Source organism: Mustela lutreola, chromosome 3 (assembly GCF_030435805.1).
Source record: "Mustela lutreola isolate mMusLut2 chromosome 3, mMusLut2.pri, whole genome shotgun sequence".
In the NCBI taxonomy this organism is placed as follows: Eukaryota; Metazoa; Chordata; class Mammalia; order Carnivora; family Mustelidae; genus Mustela; species Mustela lutreola.
Genome location: NC_081292.1, coordinates 112,743,546 through 112,765,312, shown reverse-complemented (window position 1 = coordinate 112,765,312; position 21,767 = coordinate 112,743,546). Strand labels below are relative to the sequence as shown.

General features: G+C 34.9%; 1 protein-coding gene across 2 annotated transcripts in view; it reads left to right on the top strand.

Moving 5' to 3' along the window:
- The window catches only part of ACTR3 (actin related protein 3), a 59,627-nt gene that overhangs the window by 27,349 nt on the left and 10,511 nt on the right, over positions 1-21,767 (top strand). For both annotated transcript variants that reach the window (XM_059166682.1, XM_059166683.1), the window contains exons 3-8: positions 2,636-2,760; positions 5,311-5,421; positions 9,158-9,253; positions 10,986-11,093; positions 13,824-13,967; positions 15,859-16,032. In XM_059166682.1, the coding sequence (XP_059022665.1) occupies positions 2,636-2,760; positions 5,311-5,421; positions 9,158-9,253; positions 10,986-11,093; positions 13,824-13,967; positions 15,859-16,032 (758 nt within the window). The remainder of the gene's footprint in view (positions 1-2,635; positions 2,761-5,310; positions 5,422-9,157; positions 9,254-10,985; positions 11,094-13,823; positions 13,968-15,858; positions 16,033-21,767) is intronic.

Below are 21,767 nucleotides of genomic sequence, written 5' to 3'. Positions count from 1 at the left end.
AAGAAGGATGACATCTCATTTTTAGAGATGTTGATTGATTTTCCATTGTTTTTGTTCTGTCCTATTAACTTCACACTGGGCTGGCCATCAACTTTTAGTAGTTAGTGGTTTTAAGAAATACTCTCACATTTGGTTTGTTAGTGTTCTTATTTGTTAGTATAGATTATGTATCTGGTTCTTGATAGACATACTTGTGTACTTTTGACTTTCAGATAGTTCACCTTTTGTACATTATATAGGAACACCTCTGATCTACTTGTTCTACTGCTATATGAAGACTTGAATGTACAGATGAAAAAACCTCTGGAGCCATTGCTTGGTGATGCTGGCTTCTAGAATGTCACCAAGCAATGGCTCCAGAGGTTTTTCATCTCTAAAAATGAGATGTCATCCTTCTTTTAAAACACGGACTCAGGAATGTCATCAGGGATGTCAGTAAGCCCAGGTCTGGCAAACGGTAATCACGTCCACACACCAAAGAACAGTTTTACACAGGAGTTTATGTGAATAAATATTTTTGTGTATTCTTCTTAATTTCTGAAAATAAAGAAATAGAAAAATAAACATGTAGGATAGTAGTGAAAGAAACTTAGGTTTCAATCAGTGAAGTTGAGAGCAAGGTAGGAATTATTGGGCTTATCAAAAACTGCCAATCTTTAGTTTCAAATGGGCACTCATTGGATATGAATAGGTCAGTAGTTTTGTGATTAATGTAGCAAGGACATAATTAAACATGAAATATGAGAAATGCATTATCAAATTTGTATTTAAAAGGGAAGCTTATATATACACATATATATACATACCTATATATATAGACGCACACATATAACACACACATATAAATAATATACATAAGCATATGTAATATACACACATATTATGTATGTTATATATATGTTTTACACACACACACACACACACATACATACATACATATATTAAGGCCACCATAACAAAGTACCAAAAACTGGGTGGCTTAAAACATTCGGAACTTACAGTCTGGAGGCTAGAAGTCCAAAATCAGGGTGTTGTCAGCAGGGCCTTAATCTTGCTGACAGCTCTAGGGGAGAAACCCTCCTTGCCTCTTCTAGCTTCCCATGTTTGCTGACAGTGCTTGGTATTACCTTGCTCGTGTTTGTACTACTCCAGTCACATGGCTGTCTTCTTCTTGTCTTCACATTGTCTGTCTTCTCTGTGTGACTGAGTCCAAATTCCCTTTTCTATAGGACAGCAGTCATAAGGGATTAGGGCCCACCCTAATAATCTCATTTTAACTCACACGTCTCTATTTCCAAATAAGGTCACAGTTTGAGGTACTGGGGGTTTGGACTTGAGCATAACTTTTGGGAAGATAATTCAACCCATAAAATGCCAAATTTGTTATTTTAGAACTTATAATCTTTCATAAGGTTTATATTGTGGTTATACATTTATTTCATGAGATTACTGATATTTTATGTTCTTAAGTGGTTGTGTTGTCTTTATTGGAGACCCATATATTGATCTTTTGAACCTTAGGATCTTATCACCATTGTATGCAGTCTTTGTTTTCATCTCTGCCAAAATATGCAATTTTAGTTTTCATTGTCTGTCTTATGAGAAGTTGCAGCATGTTAAAAATCCATTTTCCTATTGAAAGAAGGTTTTTGATTTGGGGTTTTTTTTCCCACCGATTTTAATGGTGCAAGTCCAGTGTTTATAACCAGTTTAGATACAGTTGATTGCTACTGATGAGCATGGATATTTGATCTGGAAAGCTTGTTTATATGGTTCAAGGTTATTTGCATATATCTTAGTTTTTCAGGGAACTTAGAATGAGCTGTCTTGATGTCTGTGTACATTATAAATACTAGAGAAGCTTTCTAAAATTTTGAAGGAGTAAACTGGATTTAGAATGTCATTCATTCAGTATTTTCTATCCATCTTATTAGGGATAATAATTGTTATTAAATAAAAGTGTAGTATTTAAGTGCATGCAGGTAACTATTTTGAATGAATGACGCTTGACAGATTCAGAAATTTATAACTTAATTTAAAATATGTCACAACTTTAGGTCAAAAACAGTATGCTGGATTTCTGAAATAATTTGAGGGGATTATTTTGATTTTTACCTAAATGACTTGAAATTTCCCTTTGTATATGTGATTAGAGTTTAACAGAACCCAATGCCAGTGTTATTTTTAAATTGCAAGTCTGTAATAGTGCAAATAGGAAGACAGCTTTTTTTTTAAAATTCCCCTTCAGTTTTCCTATTTTCATTTAGTGTTTTTTAGTTTTTTCTTTGTGATTGTCCATCAAGTATATATATTGATTGACTTTGTAGGATTATAATTTTATTTAAATCGAAATAGAGCTTACAGAGTTTTTAAAAAATGCAACTGAAACATTCCCACAACAGTACTTTTTTGGGGGCTTTTTACACTTGAAGCCTTGGCTGGAAGTTGAGATTTCATTGTGTTAAATGAATTTTGTTATCAATTTCTTAAACGACCTCTGTGCTTTAACTTTAACAGATTAAGTATGTTAGATCATGTTTTGTTTAATAATACTTTATGTTGAAAGAACCAGAGTTAAAATTCTGTCTCATTTGAAAATAAACTTTGACATGTATAAATAACTTTTGTTATTAAGGTATTGCTATTAAGGAGTCTGCAAAAGTGGGTGATCAAGCTCAAAGGAGGGTGATGAAAGGAGTTGATGACCTAGACTTCTTCATTGGTGATGAAGCAATAGAAAAACCTACGTATGCAACAAAGGTATATTTTTATGATTTATAACAATAATATATTTTTAAAAAAATTAATTTGGGATGCCAGGGTGGGTAAGTCAGTTAAGAGTCTGCCTTTGGCTCAGGTTATGGGATCGAGTACCACATTGGACTCCTTACTTGGCTGGGAACCTGCTTCTCCCTCTGCCTGCTTCTCTCCTGCTAGTGCTCACTCTCTCTCACAAATGAATAAATAAAATCATCAAAAATAATTAGTCCAGTGATTGTGCAATCTGGAATTTTACTCAGTTACAGGCTTAATATCCTCAACTTCTTCACCATAGAAATTTCTTTTTCCCTGTGGCTTTTCCCAGTCTCACTTTAACATTTTTTTTTTTTTTTTTTTTTTTTTTTTTTTTTTTAATCCTGGGAGGAGAATTTTCACCCAAATGAGCAGTATTTACTTTTCCATACTTGTTAGATCTTAAAGCTGTTGATGTGAATGGCTTTCTTTTGCCTCTACATTGCCACATCTAGATATATGTTAGTTTTGAATGTTGTATTTGAGGTACGTGAGAGACGTCTTACACATTGTTAGGCTGTCAAATAAGACAGCTGGAGACAAATATTTGGAAGGTATCAGTTAACCTCTAGAAAGGGTGAGATTATTTAGGGGGGTGTACTTGGGGAGAGGCCCAAGATGGAGCCTGTTCAGTGTACCATTTAGGTTTGGTAGAAGACAAAAAGCCTAAGAAGGAGACTGAGAAGCTGTGGTTAGAGAGACTGCACTAGACGGGAGGGAATGTAAACAGTGTGGAATGCTGCTGCGCTATCAAGTAAGCTAGAACCCATACATTATTTATGTCTTTAGCTACAAGGATGTCATTTGTAACCTTAATAAGAATAGTTTTAGAAGAGTGAGAACTCAGTGAGGCTGGGTTCAGGTAGGTTGGATTGTGAGTGTTAGGCCAGGAAAAAATGACAGTAATATTCAGTGAGGTTTGGGTATGATTGGGAGGCAGAGATAGTTGCATAGACAAGTTGTGGAGTTAAGATGGAAGAGGTGTTTAAATGATAACATGAAAGAGCCATTAGATTTCCGTAAAAGGAAAGATGTAGTTCAATCCCCAGGTCTCTGAGAAAGCTAGAGGAATGGGATCCACAGCACAGATGATCTAATTGGAATGTGGAGGGTCTCATATTATAAAAAAGTGAAATGGATAAGTACAGAATCAGTTTTATAGATTTGGTGAAGGGACGTTGACTTCTGACTTTTGTCCTCTCCTTTCCCTGTGAGATACATGGTGACATCATCTCTGCTGCCCAAGTTGTAGGGGGAGAAGGTAAAACAATGAGTGATAGGGAGAACATTTAAAATTATTGTGAAGAGTGAAGATGAACAGAGTAGGGAAACAAAGACTTGCGTTGCCATGCAAAGTTAGGTTCATTTGAGAATAGCAACTACGAATTCTTAATTTTAACCACATAATTAGTTATCAGCATTGTGGAAATAGGCAGGGTTAGTGAAGGATGATGCTAGGTTGGGTTTTGATAGGTGGAATGACAAAAGGAAATAAGAATACTCAAAGTGATGGAGCATAAAATCTAAACTCTATGTATGTGTTTGTGTGTCTTTGGGCAAGTTTGATGGCTAAGGAGTAATCACTAGAGCCAGTGGACTGCAAGTGTAATTGTGATCAGAAGTATAGCGGGCTGCTAGAGTGTGGTAGGGGGAGAAGAGGGTGTGGTCAGAGAGGGATGCATTTGGATATTAGGAATTTAGAGATGTGATAGTGATACAAAGATTGAAACAGCAAAAAGAAATCTTTGAAGGTGATGAAGTCAGTGAGTTAAGAGGCCAGAGTTTTCTGCACTGATTCTGTTCTCTTAAATACATTTTTTAAGTCTTCCATATGCTACAAACAAACCAAAACAAAAAAAACTTCTCTCAGTCTTTTTTCCTTTTCTTTTTCCTCAGGAGCCTTTTAGCTGTTGCTTTCCTCTTTTAAAACCAAGCTTTGGAGGCTTAGTCAGTTAAACGTCTGCTTTGGTTCATGTTCACTTCATGTTCTCAGGTTCCTGAGGTTGGGTTCAGTGGGGAGTCTGCTTGAAAATCTCTTCTCCCTCTCCTGCTCCCCCTGCTCACCTGTGTGCTCTCTCTCCCTCTCTCTCAAATAAATAAAAATCCTAAAAAAAAAAAAAAACAAACGTACCAAATTTACTTAGTTTTAGATTCTTTGTGCTCAGATTATTATTAAGCTCTTTGTTAAAGCCCACTGTATATAATAATCTTTAATCCTTCTTGGTTTGTTTATCACAGAATTGCTCTGATGGTTCTCTTCTAATATTTAGTATATGTGCTGCTGAAGCGAGCACTTCCTAATATTTACATTATGTATTTTAATTGAACCATCTTAAAATATGTTGGGGGAACAATGCCTTTGCTCTCTAAATAGTAAAGTATGCGTCTCCTAAGGGTGATCTACAGTATCATTAAATCACACTAAAAAATGCTGTCCTGATTTAATAATCTCCTTTTTTGGTAGTTTTATTTACTTTTGACATTAAAGGATTTCATTTGTGTTTTGTGTTTTAATAGTGGCCAATTCGCCATGGTATAGTTGAAGATTGGGACTTGATGGAAAGGTTTATGGAGCAAGTGATTTTTAAATATTTAAGGGCAGAACCAGAAGACCATTATTTTCTTTTGGTAAGTACAAATTATAATTTCACCAAGGACATTTTCGAAGAAACTTAATGAGAATGTTTTTATCACATCTGTACTCACTAGGGCATATTTTATTGTTTATTAAATTGTCCTATGTCTAAAAGACTTTGTTATAATGCTGTACTGTCTTTAAGATCGTCCAGTTCTAGTTTTCAGTAGGGTTGTAATATGTTGAAGTACTGAGGCTTAGGCACTTAGAAAAAGTTCTTTTCATAATTAATACGTAATCTTTTTTTTAAAGATTTTATTTATTTATTTGACAGACAGAGATCACAAGTAGGCAGAGAGGCAGGCAGAGAGAGAGGAGGAAGCAGGCTCCCTGCTGAACAGAGAGCCTCATGCGGGGCTCGATCCCAGGACTCTGGGATCATGACCTGAGCCGAAAGCAAAGGCTTTAACCCACTGAGCCACCCAGGTGCCCCAATACGTAATCTTTATGATAGGAACAGTAAGGTTCAAAAAAAGTTGGAAATATGGCACTTTGCCTTTTTTTAATAACTGGCCTGATTATTATTTCTTTAATAATTCCTGGCAGCAAAAATACAGTGTAATTTTTTTTTTTTTAATTTTATTTATTTGACAGAGAGAGATCACAAGTAGACAGAGAGGCAGGCAGAGAGAGAGAGGGAAGCAGGCTCCCTGCTGAGCAGAGAGCCCGATGTGGGACTCGATCCCAGGACCCTGATATCATGACCTGAGCCGAAGGCAGCGGCTTAACCCACTGAGCCACCCAGGCGCCCAATACAGTGTAATTTTTAAACTTACTTTTACCAAAGCACTGCATGTTTATAGTTTACAAAAATCAAATGCTCTGAGATTTAAAACAAAAAAAGTAGCACTCTTGGGGCGCCTGGTAGCTCCGTGGGTTAAGCCGCTGCCTTCGGCTCAGGTCATGCTCTCAGGGTCCTGGGATCAAGTCCCTCCTGCATCGGGCTCTCTCCTGAGCAGGGAGCCTGCTTCCCTTCCTCTCTCTCTCTCTGCCTGCCTCTCTGCCTGCTTGTGATCTCTCTCTCTCTCTCTCTCTCAAATAAATAAATAAATCTTTAAAAAAAAAAAAACAAAAGACAAGTAGCACTCTCCTTCCTTGCCTTTCCCAGCCTTTGATTCATATTATCTAGAGACACACTCTTTAAATTTTTAAAGAGCTTTTTAATAGTTATCTCATAAATTTAAACATGTTTTCTATTTATTGTTTATTTAAATACTTCACACTACCTACTGACTTCCTAAGTGGGAAAGATGAGGGTTTTATTTTACCCTCCTTCTCTTAACACAGAATCCCTGTCTTCTCCCCCTCTTTACAATATAGTTATATGAAATCAATGTTCTATATTTTATTATAATTTGTGAATATTGTTTATGGGTAGACCATAAACATAAAGTTGAAAGACCTTTAAATACCTGCATGTACACAGCCTAGACCCAAGTATTTTATTATAATTGCTTTATGATATCTATCAGGTTATCTATCACTCCATCTTATATTTTTAATTACTTCAAAATGAGTTGCAGGTGGAGTAGTTTCACCCCTAAATACATTAGCATGTGTATCATCACTTAGAGTACATTATTTGGTTATGGTTCTTTTATATATATAAAATTCACATGCTATAAAATGTATATATCTTAACTCTGCAATTCTGTGGGTATTGATCATGCATTGGCAGATTTTCTCTGAAGGTCCAGATAGTAAATATTTTTGGCTTTGAGTGCCATCTGGTCTCTGCAGCTCTGCTGTTGTAGCAGGAAAGCAGCCTTAGATGATACCTAAATGTGTTCCAGTAAAATCGTGTTTACAAAAACAAATGGTGAGATGGGTTTGTCTTATAGAATGCATGATACAGTTTGCCCAGCTTCTGTTTTTAACAGATGCATACATCTGTGTAACCTAAACCATTATTAAGATACAGACCATTACTATCAGCCTGGAAAGTTTTCCTCTGCCCTTTCCTGATTAATTCCTGCCCCTGGGTCCTAGAGGCAACCACTGTTCTCATTTTTCTGGCACGGATTGGTTTGGTCTGTGTTTGAGGCTTATATAAATAGAATTGCACAAGTTACGCTCTTTGGTAAGACTTCATTCAACATAGTCTTTGAGACTCATTCACATTGTTGCATATATTGGTAATTTGTTGCTGGATCATATTCTGTTGTATGAATGTGCCTCACTATCCGTTTTTTTTGTTGATGACCTGGGCTGTTTCTAGTTTTTGACTGTTACAAATTTGGTTATCGTGAACATTCTTATACAAGTCTTTTTGTGGACATGTTTTCATTGGTCTTACATAAATACCTATATACCGAATTGCTGTGTTGTAGGGTAGGTCCATGATTGGTTTTATAGGAAATTCTCAGAGCTCTTTCCAAGGGATTGTACCTTTGTGCACACCCACCAGCAATGTGTTAGCAATCTGGTTGCTCTATCCAGCCTTTGGTGTGTTAGTCTTTTTAAATTTAGCCATTCTGGTGGGTGTGTAAAATTTCTCATTTTGGTTTTAATTTGCATTTTCCTGATGACTAATGATGTTTAGCACTTTTTTATGTGCTTATTAGCTGTTAGTATATTTTCCTTGGGAGGTCTTCTGATTATGTTTTATTTTATATAAAACTAGTGTTTTTCTTAGAGTTTATAATTTAACTTGATTTTTTTCAGTTTGCTTAGTATGTGTCTGTCACTAAATTATCTCCAAAGTCTTGAAAAATAGTTCCAAAACTGCTTTCAATAAGTTTAAACACATCAGGTAGTTTTAGCTATTAAAGGTTTTATGTAGGCACAAAGTCTACTCCTAGTTGACCATTTGTTTTAAAAAGCCTTACAGTGTTTTCTTAAATTAACAAAAAGATTTAATGCAATGAATTCAAGTTTTATTCATGTTTCTCTATAATTTGTGTTCTTGACATTTAAGGAGTCCTTCTTACCTCAAGGTCAAAAACATCATTCCTCTGCGTTTCTGAAGTTTGAAAATTTTGCCTTCCATTTTAGATATTTGAGAAAACAAGGATTGTCAGATCAGATTCATAAGAATCAGACCTTACCCATTTTCAAGCTTTAATAATTTAAATGATTTAAGTAATCACGAGGCATATGGGAAACATGAAGTACAGGATTGCAAGTACAGTTTCCTTAGTCCTCTCTTGCCTCATTAGAACGTGTTTTGGCCCAGACTTAAATCTGCAGGTTTCTAAGTGAAGTATACGGTCATATAAATGGAAGAGAACTGTGTAAATATCTCCATTTTAATACTCTTAACAGTTACATCACTTAACAGTTTCCAAGAAGCATGGCATAAATTTGTAGAATCTTGGCTTATTTACTGTGGTTATAAACAGACCTGGTACATCCTGCTGAAAACATTACATAGGTGAGAATTCTGCCACTAGAAACACCGTTGTTAAGTCTCACTGGAGGTCTGTCATTATCCTTTTTTATAAGATGATTTGACCAGGTCTCCTTTCTCCCTCTCATTCCTTTTATAAGTGTTTAATGGTGTAATGTAGAAATTTGGTTTCTCTTTTTGTGTGTGAGTGATTATATTCTTTTCATATATGCATAGGTCTGTTTGAATTCTTTATAAAATTTTTCTTTTTTTGGTCTGCCTTTGTATCTCTAAATTTAAGATTTTTAAATAAAATTTCTAACATTTTTTATTTAAAAATTGCTTAAAAGTTGTCAAAATAATCTGGTTTTGTCTGTTTGAAATGTTATTCCATTTAATAGACTGAACCTCCACTGAATACTCCAGAAAACAGGGAATATACTGCTGAAATAATGTTTGAATCCTTCAATGTTCCAGGCTTGTACATTGCTGTGCAGGTAAGAAAGTTCACAAGTCAAGATAAGCTTGACTCTTGAATTTTTATCTGGTTAATTCACTCTTAAATACATATTTTTTATGACCTCAGAGCATATCATTGTTCTCTCCTGAATCAATAATTTAGAAATCATAGTAAATAGGAGTTTGTAAAAGAGAAATGTTGAAGGAAGTAAGTTATTGATCTGTAGATAATTTAAGGCTTTTCATGAGACAGAAATAAGGGTATTAATATTTACCAAGTGTTTATTTCAGGTCAAGAACTTTATATACATACTCGTTTATCCTTGAAATGTTTGTTGTATCCTTTTTTCATTGTTTTGATTCACTTACTGCTAGATATATTTGACCACTTTCTCTTTTGTGCCCCTCTGTATTCTATGTCATAAATTCCTGTAATAATTTATTATTTAAATTTCATTAATATTGAGCTTACTTTCTAAATGTATCTTCATGGAATGGCTTCTCTCCCACCTCTCAGGATCACAGCTCACCTCTTACCCTGTAGCAAATGTAATGCCTAGCATATCACAAATGCTTAATAGGTATATAAACTATTGTATAGTTCTCCTAGGTAACAGTGATTATGATGTGTGATTCTGTGTTAAAATAGGAGGATGTCCTGGATAACTTTGTAGGTCCCTTTCAGCTATTACTAGACAGGCGCTTTAACCAACTAAGCCATGGCGCCCACCCCTTTCAGCTATTATATTGCAAATAGGTGAAAGTTTAGCTCTGTTTTTAATTATTGGACATATATCTTGTTGGAGGCTTGGATTGTATGAAATTCTGTTTTTAAAAAATGACTTAGCTGTGTTAATTTCTTAATTTGTAAACTTAAAAGAATTATACTTTATTGTCCATGCCAGTCTTTTTCATAGAAAAATATAATTTCATCAACTTTGTTTCCTGATTAACTCATGATATTTACAAGTGTATAATGGCTTTTCCTGTGGTTAACTAACTTGTTATATATTCCTAAAAGCATGTTGCAGTTAAAAATTTGGAGCTTATCTTGATATAGATACTTGTTTATAGCCATCTATGTATGGAATACATATATTTTGTTTGTATATTTCTTTATCTTACTTACACTTTGTGGTTTGTATACAGGCTAGCCCATATAAACATAATTTTAAGTCCTAGCAGTCTTAGTGCTGTGATACATGATGTTAGTCTTCCCCATTTTGGCCTGCATAAAAACATGGGAAATTTACAAATATGCCTCTAGAAGTAAATACAAGCTTGTTACATTTTTCTTAAATTGTAGGATGCGAATAATTTTATTGCGTAATGTAAATTACTTTATGTATTTTTTTGTCAGAGATGACTGTAGTTGACCCTTGAACAGTACAGGTTTGAACTGCATAGGTCCACTTACATGCAAATTTTTTTCAGTAGAGTACTATAAATGTTTGTCTCCCTTATGATTTTCTTAACATTTTTTTCTCTTATTATAAGAATACAGTATATGATATAACATACAAAATCTGTGTTAATCTTCTGTTTATGTGTTCTGGTCAACAGTAGACACTTGGTAGTTCAGTTTTTGGAGAGTCAGAAGTTATACTTGGATTTTCGACTGCTTGTGTTGGAGGGATCAGCGCACCTAACCCTGGTGTTGCTCCAGAGTCAACTGCACATTTAAAATTGAAGTACTCCATGAAATATTTTTTTCTATTAACTCTTTGTGCTTGTTTTTATTTTCTTTCCTGTCATATTTTTTGGTCTAAGGCTGTTCTTGCCTTAGCTGCCTCTTGGACCTCAAGACAAGTAGGAGAACGGACATTGACTGGTACAGTAATAGACAGTGGAGATGGTGTCACCCATGTCATTCCAGTGGTAAGGATATTTAAAAATTACCAAATAGTCCTATCAGATAACATATCTGGCAGAGTTAAATGATACGAATTAATACTACTTTTAAAAAATTTTAAACATTTGAAAAGTTTGCACTCGTTTGGCCATTTGTTCATCTAGGGCTGTGTTTTGCTCAAGTTAATATTAAAATTCTATAAAGAAATTCCAAAATCTTTCTTCTGCTCTGTAGGTTTGTGCTATAATTAGGATATGATTTAAAAATAGTAGAAATTGTTTCTAATTCATAATTAGAAGATGTAACGGGAATGGTAAAAGATATTTTGCATTTTTTTTTTAAGATTATATTTATTTTGTAGAGTGCGAGTGAGAGCATGAGTGGTGGTGGGGAGGAAGAGGCAAAGGGAGAGGGAGGAGCAGACTCCCTGCTCAGCAGGGAGCCTGATGCGGGGGCAAGATCCCAGGACCCTGGAATCAGGACCTGAGCCGAAGGCAGATGCTTAACCGACTATGCCACCCAGGTGCCACTATGCCTTTCTTTTCTTAAACTTGGAATTCTGTCTTCTAGTTTGGATGTGTCTGTGTTACATGTATTAGCCAGTTGGTAGTCTCTCTTATCCTTAATTAACAGATTTCAGTTTGGTGCATAGGTTAGTTAACTAACAATTTGTTATAAGCATATGGCCATTAATGACTTTTGGGAATTATTTTGATTTATTTATTGTAATTAAGCTCAGTGCCCTGTGTGGGGCTTGAACTCAAGGTTCCAAGATCAAGAGTCACGTGTTCTACTGACTCAGCCAGCTACATGCCCCTGGAAAATTTTTTTTTTTTTTGGAATAAAAAGGTCAAGTTACAATTGTGCTTTTTATGGTTTATATTTAGTAAAGTATATTAAAAAAATGCATCAGATTGGATTATTTGTCAGAGATGGCATTTTTTTTTCTGCCAAGGCTTTTGTGCTTCCAATTCTTAATGGCAAATTAAGGTTTTTTTTTTTTTTTTTAAAGATTTTATGTATTTATTTGACAGAGATTACAAGTAGGTAGAGAGGCAGGCAGAGAGAGAGGAGGAAGCAGGCTCTCTGCAGAGCAGAGAGCCCCATGTGGGGCTCGACCCCAGGACCCTGGCTGGGATCATGACCTGAGCCAAAGGCAGAGGCTTTAACCCACTGAGCCACCCAGGCGCCCTAGGGTATTTTTTAATTTTAGATTTTTTATTTTTCTCCATTGCAGTTCTCTTTGGATCCTTTTACATCTTTTCTTTCTCTCTCATTCATGTTTCCATTCATGATTCCATTCTTGATTATGAGGAATATATCGTAGTTGTTTTAATGTCTTTTTCTATGAATGCTATTATCTTTGATATTTCTGTTTCTTTCTCTTAATTTTTTTTCCCAGTCAGGGGTTGCATTTTCCAGCTTTCTTGCTTCTGTATAATTTTTCATTGGGTACTGTATGTTCACATTGTTATGTCCTGGATTTGGGGACTTTTAAAGATACTTTGAGTTATTTTTCCTGGGATACAGTTAAATTACTAGGAATCAGTTGGATTCTTTCAGGGGTTCCTTTTAAACATTATTGAGGAAGTCCAGAACAATCTTTTGTCTGGTCCTACTTTGTCCCCACTCTTGAGGCACTCTTCTGAGGATTCTACTCAGTGTCCTGTGTTTGAGGTCTTGTTACACTGCCTAATGGGAATGTAAACTATTCCCAGCTACAACAAGCTTTGAGGATTGTTTTGTTCCCACTTTCTAGAGGTTCTTTCTCTGGCCATGTTGGTTTCCTAACATGAATGTGATGATTACTAGTCAGCTAAGGTTTTACTTTTCACATCTCAGAGCTCTGTGTCACTGTAGCTATTTCAGCTTTAGTAGTTTGACATGTAAGCTGTAGCAGTAGACTTCTCTGAAATCTAAATTTTGTATCCTCAACTTAATGAGACTTTCTGACTCTGCTTGGGTTCTTCCTCCCATTATTGCTGCCTAGCAACTCTTCCTAGGCAGTGAGATGGGCTGTTTATAGCACTCATCTTATTTGCTTTCCCTTCTCATTGAGAACACTGCCGTATTCTGCCTGTTTAGTGTCGGAAAACGTTTATTTCGTTTAATTTGTTCTTTTTTTTCCTTTAATGTGAGAGATTAAATCCAATCCCTAATACTCTGTCATGGCCAGATGATACTCTTTGTTAATGAAATTTAATTTTGTTACATTATTTTTTGTACTTCTGACTCATATCCGTAAATTTATGAATTGTGTAGAATTTAATTATTTGGCATTATAATAATGCATAGAATGCCTCTGCCTTGTGAAATTGGTACCTGCTTCATTAGGAAAAATGAGTTTGTGGGTTAACGATCAGATTTCCTACAATGCTATCTAAATTGTTTACTGAAATTATTAAAGAGTTTTAAATAATTTCCTATCTGGTCTCCTATCAAAACATTTAAACTTCAGAAATTTGTCATTTCTGTGTTGTTAAGTCATTTCAGTCTTAGTTATAAACTCTTACCAGTGAAAGAATAATCTAAGTTGCTGGCCATTCTTGTTCATAATATCTGTACAGTATTATAAATTATACAGTATTGTGAGGAATATGGTTGAAGAATAAAGACTAGAAGAACTCTCCTGGGATAAAGCAATACTTGGGAATATAAACACACTAACTTGAGAAATTAATCTTTGATGATTATTTAGGTTCTTTTAATTTTGAAATCACTGAAAGTAAATTTGCCACTTTTTCCCCCCCGTATAGGCCGAAGGGTATGTGATTGGCAGCTGTATTAAGCACATTCCAATCGCAGGACGAGATATAACATATTTTATTCAGCAGTTGTTGAGAGACCGAGAAGTAGGAATCCCTCCAGAGCAATCCTTGGAAACTGCTAAGGCAGTAAAGGTAAAAAAGTAATGATGAAAGTGTAATTCAGTTAGAAATTAAAATCAGATTTACAATATTAACATGAAAACTCTCAGGTGAAGAATGGTACTTTAAAAAAAAAAAGAAAACTTTTCACTTAGCCAGTTATAAATTAATACCCTTAATTATATATATGTTTTCTCTTTATTTCTTGTAAGGAGATTTTGCGGGATGATCAGCTCTGTGCCTTGTTGTCTCCACATTTCACATTTGAGTCAAGAACATTTGTACCAGCTGACTTCAGCATACGTTTTTGTGATTATTCCCCATAGTAAAAATAATTAGTTTGTTTCATAGTTCTTGTATCTCAGTTTTTTCACTGAATTCTTTATTTTTTATTTTATTTTTTTTTTAAGATTTTGTTTATTTATTTGACAGACAAAGATCCCAAGTAGGCAGAAAGGCAGGCAGAGAGAGGAGGAAGCAGGCTTCCCGTGGAGCAGAGAGCCCACCCAATTGGAAAGCAGAGGCTTTAACCCACTGAGCCATCCGGGCGCCCCTGAGTTCTTTATTTTAATCCTAACAATTTTCTGTTGAAAAATTTTTTTTTGATGTAATTGTTTCATTTCACTAGAATAGAGGTGGTGTTTGGCTCATGTGATACAGCAAATAAAAGAAAAACGTAAAGACTATTTAAGGTGTTTTAATTTGTATGTTATATAAGTCTTTGTTAGATCAGTTTTTTATGTAAACTGTCAAAATACTTAGAATCACTTTTTAAATTTATCATTTGCCAACATACCTACAAAAATTTTAGTGGGTTTCTCATATGTTTTCAGTATGTGAAAGCAAAAATCCCGCAGCAAAAATAACTTTAAGGAATTTACTGCTTTCTAGTAGTAAGGGAATTATCAAATGGCTGCCAAAACTAACCCAAAGGATGGCATCAAATTAAATATGTGAAAAATTAACATGAATACTGCTTCAGCATCTTTGGGAAGCCTGTGGGGTTTAAAAAATAACAAAAGCACCAAGGATTAAAATCTATTTTAGAGAATACTGATGCTCAGTCTGAATGTATTTTAAGAATTATAATTTCCATGTAATTCCTACTTTTGATGTTGGAAAAAGAAGCCCTACAATAACATCAAATTGTTCTTTGTTTTCCATATTCTTTCCTTATATGTCTTTATATTATTAGTAATAGTATTTGCATCTATTGTGGATTAGAATTCTTCATGAACAAAAATATATGAAGTGTGTGTTTTTCTTTTAAAAAAAATGAAACGTGGATTCAGGAGTCCATAAATTGTAAATAGAATGTTAAAACTCATAACATTTTTGAATTGCATTTTTAATGAAAACTTTTACTTAGGACTTAATCAGTAAAGTGGCAATTTGGCATTGTAGGTGATACAGTCAAAAAGAATAGTTTTTGTTTTCAGCCTTTTTTCTTTTGCTCATTTACTTAGATCATATTCAGGTTTGTTCCAGGAAGGTGTTAAGGATTAAGGGTCTATATTAATTTGTGGGTTATATCAACTTTTACTTATTCTCTAGTTCTGTATTTATTTTATGTTTTCTCCTCTTCATAACGCAGACTCCATTAATTATTGGAACTGCATAAAAAGTTGAATGACAATAATGAATGTTTTCATAAAATAACCTTGAGATAGTAGAGGTTGTCTCTTCAGTTGATCAAGTCTTATTCAGTATGTATGAAGCTAGAAATTATGTATAAGAAATGAGAGATGAGTTATTTGTACTAAACATAAATTAATGTCCTAACATGAAATTATCTTCAGCTTAATTTCTTAATTTTATTTTCCAATGATATTTGTTCATTTGATTCTGGTTTGCCAAAAATATGTCATCCTTTTCTACTGTTCCTAAAATGAGGAAATAATTACTCATTTCTTTGTTTTCCTAGGAGCGCTATAGTTATGTCTGCCCAGATTTAGTAAAAGAATTTAACAAGTATGACACAGATGGATCAAAGTGGATTAAGCAATATACTGGAATCAATGCTATCTCAAAGAAAGAATTTTCTATTGATGTTGGTTATGAGAGATTCTTGGGACCTGAAATCTTTTTTCATCCAGAGGTAAGTCCCCCCCCCCCCCCCCCTCAGATAGGATTGTTTTGAGAAATTCAGGGAGGAGTTAATCTCAGAAACTTTTCCTATACTAAAATGCTATTGTGAGTTTATTTATTTATTTATTAAGATTTTATTTATTTATTTGACAGACAGAGATCACAAGTAGGCAGAGAGAGAGGAGGAAGCAGGCTCCCTGCTGAGCAGAGAGCCCGATGCAGGACTCGATCCCAGGACACTGGGATCATGACCTGAGCCGAAGGCAGAGGCTTTAACCCACTGAGCCACCCAGGTGCCCTATTGTGAGTTATTTTCAAGAGGAATAGTTTCCTATGTTGAAATAGGCTAAACAAGTTACTATTTTTTGTATATTTAAGAGTCTCATGCTCTACCGACTGAGCTAGCCAGGCGCCTTATTTTTTGTATATTTAGAAAACTAAAACTTGTCTTTTTAATATTTGTGGCTTATGTGGGATCATGAAAAGAGGGAAGCCCCTAAAATTTATGACCATTTAAATAAAGTATTTTGGAAAAGTTCTAGAACTACCAGTTCTTAAACCAAGAACTGTTAGTCGACTGTCATAACAAAATATTTATTAGCAAAATAGTTTTCTGTCTCTATGAAAATGTTAGCAACATGGAGGTTTTATTAAGTAAATAAAAGGTGTGTTTTTAATATGAAAAATTATTCTGGTAACTTAATGGAAGAAAGTTGTTAATAGAATTACATTAAATGCCAAGTGTGCTTACTAGGCATTAAAAAGTTATTTTTTAATATTGTTTACCCATTTAGCAAATAGTGAATATAATTTTCATGGTCTCAGTTGAAGTATGGAATATTTAAAGATGAAAAAGTATTTTATGTTGCTCTTACTGAGCTAGGGGTAAGGAAGATGATATCTAAACAGGCATAGTTTCAATAAATACATGGATTTGGGGAGGGCATAGAAACAAAGAGCATCTAAGTCTGCTGGGGAGAACTAAGGAAGCTTCTTATGAGCTGAGACTTCAAGGGTGAATACATATTTGTCAGGCAAGTATGTTAGGGAAGTATCTTTCTGGCAGAAGAGATAGGTTGGGTAGAAGTTTGGGATAGGAGATTGCTAGGTAATAAAATTATAAAGGAAGGGATTGGTAGGAGATGGGCCCAGATGGGTGTTTATGAGGGACTAATATGCTATAGAAAGGAGTTCTGGATTCTGTGTAGAGATCTTCAGTGCAATTGACACAGATTAGAAAGATCACTCTGATAGCACTGGTTTGGATGGATTTGAAATAGGGGTGTGAATTGTGTTGGAAACAGGTAAGTTTATTACAGTTTTCCAGATGAGGGATAAGTAATTTCAGGCCAATAAGATTGAGAAAGGATAAGAAAAAGCAATAGAATCAAAGTGACTTACTGATTACTTAGATGTGAGGGGAGTAAATATGAGAAATCTGTGATTCCCATGTGTGTAACTTGAACAGCTGGATGTGAAGGAGATATGGGCAGGGATCAGAGATCATGATGAATTGGCATATAGCCGTGAATTGGGAGCAAAGGAGGGAGCGAGCACCTGGGATAAGGCACTGTGGTCAGACAAGTATATGGGTGTTTTAAGGTTTAGACAGCACGTTTTCTTTGCAGTCTTTAAAATAAAAATTCACAAAAGGATGTATGTACATAGTTTTAAAAGTTTTAAGAGAACACTGACAGGCTTAAATAAAAATAGCAGCTCCTCATCCTCCACCCCTACTCTCACTCTTTCTATGTTCCGCAGAGCATTCACTAGCTCTCACTTAGCCCGCACTCTTGGCAATTACCTGCACATCTCCAAATATTTGTCCTCTTATTTCTTGACATAGCAACATAAGTAATTTGTCTACCACCTTCCTTTTAGGTTAGTTGGTATTTCCTTAGACTCTCTTCCTTCAGCTTGTCTGTATGTTATGTTACAGTTATTAGCTAAATCAGTAGTTTTACAGTATATAAATATTATTTTACCTGTTAATATTTTTTGCTTTAGAGGCAAAATTGTAATGTAAATTTTTCTCTTAAAACTGAGCTGCTCCTAAATTTTTACTTCATTTCTTCATTTGTGTCATTTTCTCTCTGTTCATTTGTTTCATTTATTCATTGAGGTTGTATAATTAACTGTAATCTGAAGGGATCTTGGGGGTCTATTTCTATATAGAGAAATTTAACAGTTTTTTTGTAAAACCTTGTTTTACTTTTTTTCTTTGTGGTTTCTTATCCTTTGAGTTTTGGGTACTTCCAAGGTTCTCCAGGGTGAATGAATTGACTTCTTAGCAGTATGCCCTCTGGAGGCACTTAGGATGTAACATTCCTTTTTTTCTTCCAAACAGAATTGAAGTATTTCATTCATGTTTACTCACCTTCTCTTTTCATCCTTGGGCATTTTTCCTTTCTTGTAATTTTCTCTGTCGTGTTAGTAGTGATTTAAGAAGATCAAAAGATAACTGTGTAGCTGGCAGTCAGGTCATATTTTCTTTTGGGGTCATGTATATGTGAACTGCTGAAGTTGAACGTATTAAAGGTCACAGGTTAAGGAACATCAGTTGAAGTTGAAATACTGGGGAGACGTACTAAACCTCCATGTGGAGGACAGGAATTAGAGAATTGCAGAAGAACCAGAACCAAAGTCCTAGATGAATAGGATCGTTACAAGATAGATAATAGCGTGGGAGGTAAGAGGTATCTTGGATTTTAAAGGAGGAAGCATTTGAGTGGAATACTTACACCCTCAGCAAGGTCCTGACAGTCTTAATCTTTGACATATTAGATACATAAATAAACTGTTGTTTTGGTTGTGTTGTGTTGCTTAGGAAAGGGATAGTTGTCAGGATGTCAGTTTACCTTGCTGCTAATGTTTTATATGTAATATTTTTTCTTTAATTTAATCTTTATCATTTGATAAGCTAAGTTTTCTTTATTAAGTTTTTTAAAACTTTGAGACATCTTTTACTCTATATAGCATTTTTTTCTTTGTAAATTATTTCTTCTGTAGAAATCCATATTTTTCTCTTCTTCTGAGTTCTTTTTTAAAACCAGTTATGCATATGCACGTTGTTCAAAAGTCTTGATTATTGAACTGATAACAAAAACTAGGAGTGTCCTGCATACTTCTCTATTTTTTTCCTAGAGGTAAGCACTTCAGCCTCTTTTAGTTGATTGTTTTGGTGATTGCCTCCATTGCTACACATTGCTTTGGTTGCATTTTTCAGTTTTAGGCATTTTCTGTCAGTTTCCAGATAGGGAGGAAGAGGATTGCCTTTTCTCCCTTTCTTTTTTTGCCATGACAAGCAGTACCTTTCCATACCTTTTTGTCCCAGTAATTACATTGTGATTTTTAGTTAGGTAAAAATGCAGTGCTTACATTTTTGTGAACACAAATTTTAATTAGATCTTCTGAACACAAATTCTGATCAAATATGAGTTATGTAGTTTACCATGAAATATTTTTCTGTCCTATATTTTGTTTTCCATGGGAAATAGTAACTTGTTTGTGTAGTTTTAAAATAATGGATCCTTAATTCACCTCTGAATTCTACCTTCCAGTTTTAAAACTGTCTTCTCAGGATATTCAGATGCATAGGGTTTTATAATCAATTTAATTTTCCAGAGCATGTGTTACTTCCCAATCAGACGCGGTTTCCTTCTGCACTTGGTAAAGAGTTGTCATCTTTCTTCACCATCATTGTGGAGATTCCTTTTGCCTCTCACTTAATTCCCTCTATCCCATATCATTATCATTCTTCATTTTGGTGGAAATCATTTCTAGTTGGGATTCCTGATATAAAGGGCACATGAAGGATGAAAATTTCAAGATCTTGCATGTTTGAAAATGTACTCATTTTACCTTTATGCTTGTCTGATAATTGGGTATAGAATTCTAGATTGTAAATCATTTTTCCTCAGCATTTTGAAGCCTCAGCTCAGTTGCTCCCTGTTACAGCTTGAAGTAAAAAGTTGTTCTGATTCCTAAACCTTTTATAGGGCCTGCTTTTTTTCTTTCCATATACTTGTATATTGTCCCTTTGTTCCCCTAACATTCTGATGTACTCTCTTTTTCTCTTCTAGTTGTACTTTTTGTTCCACTCTCTAGGTTATTTCTTCAGTTTTATCTTCTGAACATTTAACTGAATTTATTTCTGGTAACATACCTAATTTTCAAGGGCTCCCCTATGTCTGCTCTTGAATATTCCTTTTTTATGCTGCTCTGTTCTTGTTTCATGTTTGCATATTTTCTGGCTCTCTGAGGATATTAGTCTAGGTTTTTTGAAGTTTTCTTCTTTCTGCCTTGTCTGTTTCTCCAGGTTGCTTTTTCTCTTTGTTTTCTTTGTTTTGATTCTTGTATTTTTCATGCTAGAGGTTTTTGAGAGCCACTCATTTAAGAAGGGAATGCTAAAAATCAGATTGGAAATCTGAGCTTTGTGGATGGGACTTGAAGACTATGTTTTTTTCTTTGGGGGAATGCCCTGTGCATGTTTCTTGAGATCATTTCACATAGTCCCAGAAAGATTGCTGCCTGGAGGGTAGAGGTTGGCAGTCAAATAGGAAGAGGGTCAGACATTGTGTGTCAGCAGTAGGCTGCATACGTTCACTTAAAAACCCCCAGCTTTCATTCTTTTCAGCCATTTATAAGAGTCCCCGGGCTCTAATTTATTCCTTTCAGAGAATAGGTAAGTCACCTTTCTCCTTGGACGAGGAGGCATTTAATAGATTATTTCTTTCCCACAGAGACTTTTAACCAGTGTTCCTTCCTGTCCTTCTACCTCACTTTCAGTGCTGACAGGTACAGCCAGTTCTTGGGGGAGGGGAGTGTTAATAGAAAACAGCCTTATTCTTGGCTTTCCCAACTGATGACTTACTAAGTGTTTTGGAGGGAGTGCATGTCTTGTCCATCTGCTTTCCAGATTCCAGTTTGCCAGATTTTGTTGCTGTTTCTTCTTGTTCTGTTCTCTCCATACATTTGGGATTATTCCTTTTTAAAAAAATTTCTTTTTTGTTGCTTTTAGTAGGGAGAACAAGTTGAGATACGTGTGCTTAGTTCACCATGTTTTTCCAGAATACACTTTTTTTTATAACCTATGAACTGTGTCACTTCCCAAGTGAATTTTAAGATTCTGTCTTTTGTAGTTCTAGATATTTCTGTGCCAGAGTTCCTCTGTCATTTGAAATCTTCACTCTGTTTTTTGTTTTGTCTAGATGAAAGTGTAGGTATCTAAACTTGGACACTGAACATAAACTGTATGAAAGAGTAAGGGTATTTATTTTTTGAATAGCTAAATTCATCACAGATGCTTGAAAGAACTGTTTTTAGAAGGAACAAGCTTGACTTGGCACTTTGAATTTTTTTTATTTTTTTTCTCTGAAGGAAATTTAAGTTTTTTTGACAAAGCTATTTGGACTGTTTTGTTGACTTGGGTGTATTCTCTATAAATTTTCCAGAAGAGAGAAAAGGTACTCCTCCTTTGATAGCCACTTACAGTAGTAGTAAGACCTGATCAGAAAGCATTTAGAGGAAAGACTAACCCTTTTGCTGAAAATGAAAACAAAAGGCCTAAAAATAGTCTTAGTGGAGACCCTAGATTGAACATAGTCAAGTATTAAGTAACCTACAACAATTTATTGTTAATTCTTACTCTTTTCCTTTGTTTACTTACTAAGTATCCATGTTTGCTGCTTTATTACATCTTCTTCTTCTTCTCATCCGGGATTCTGTATAGCATAATAGTCCATG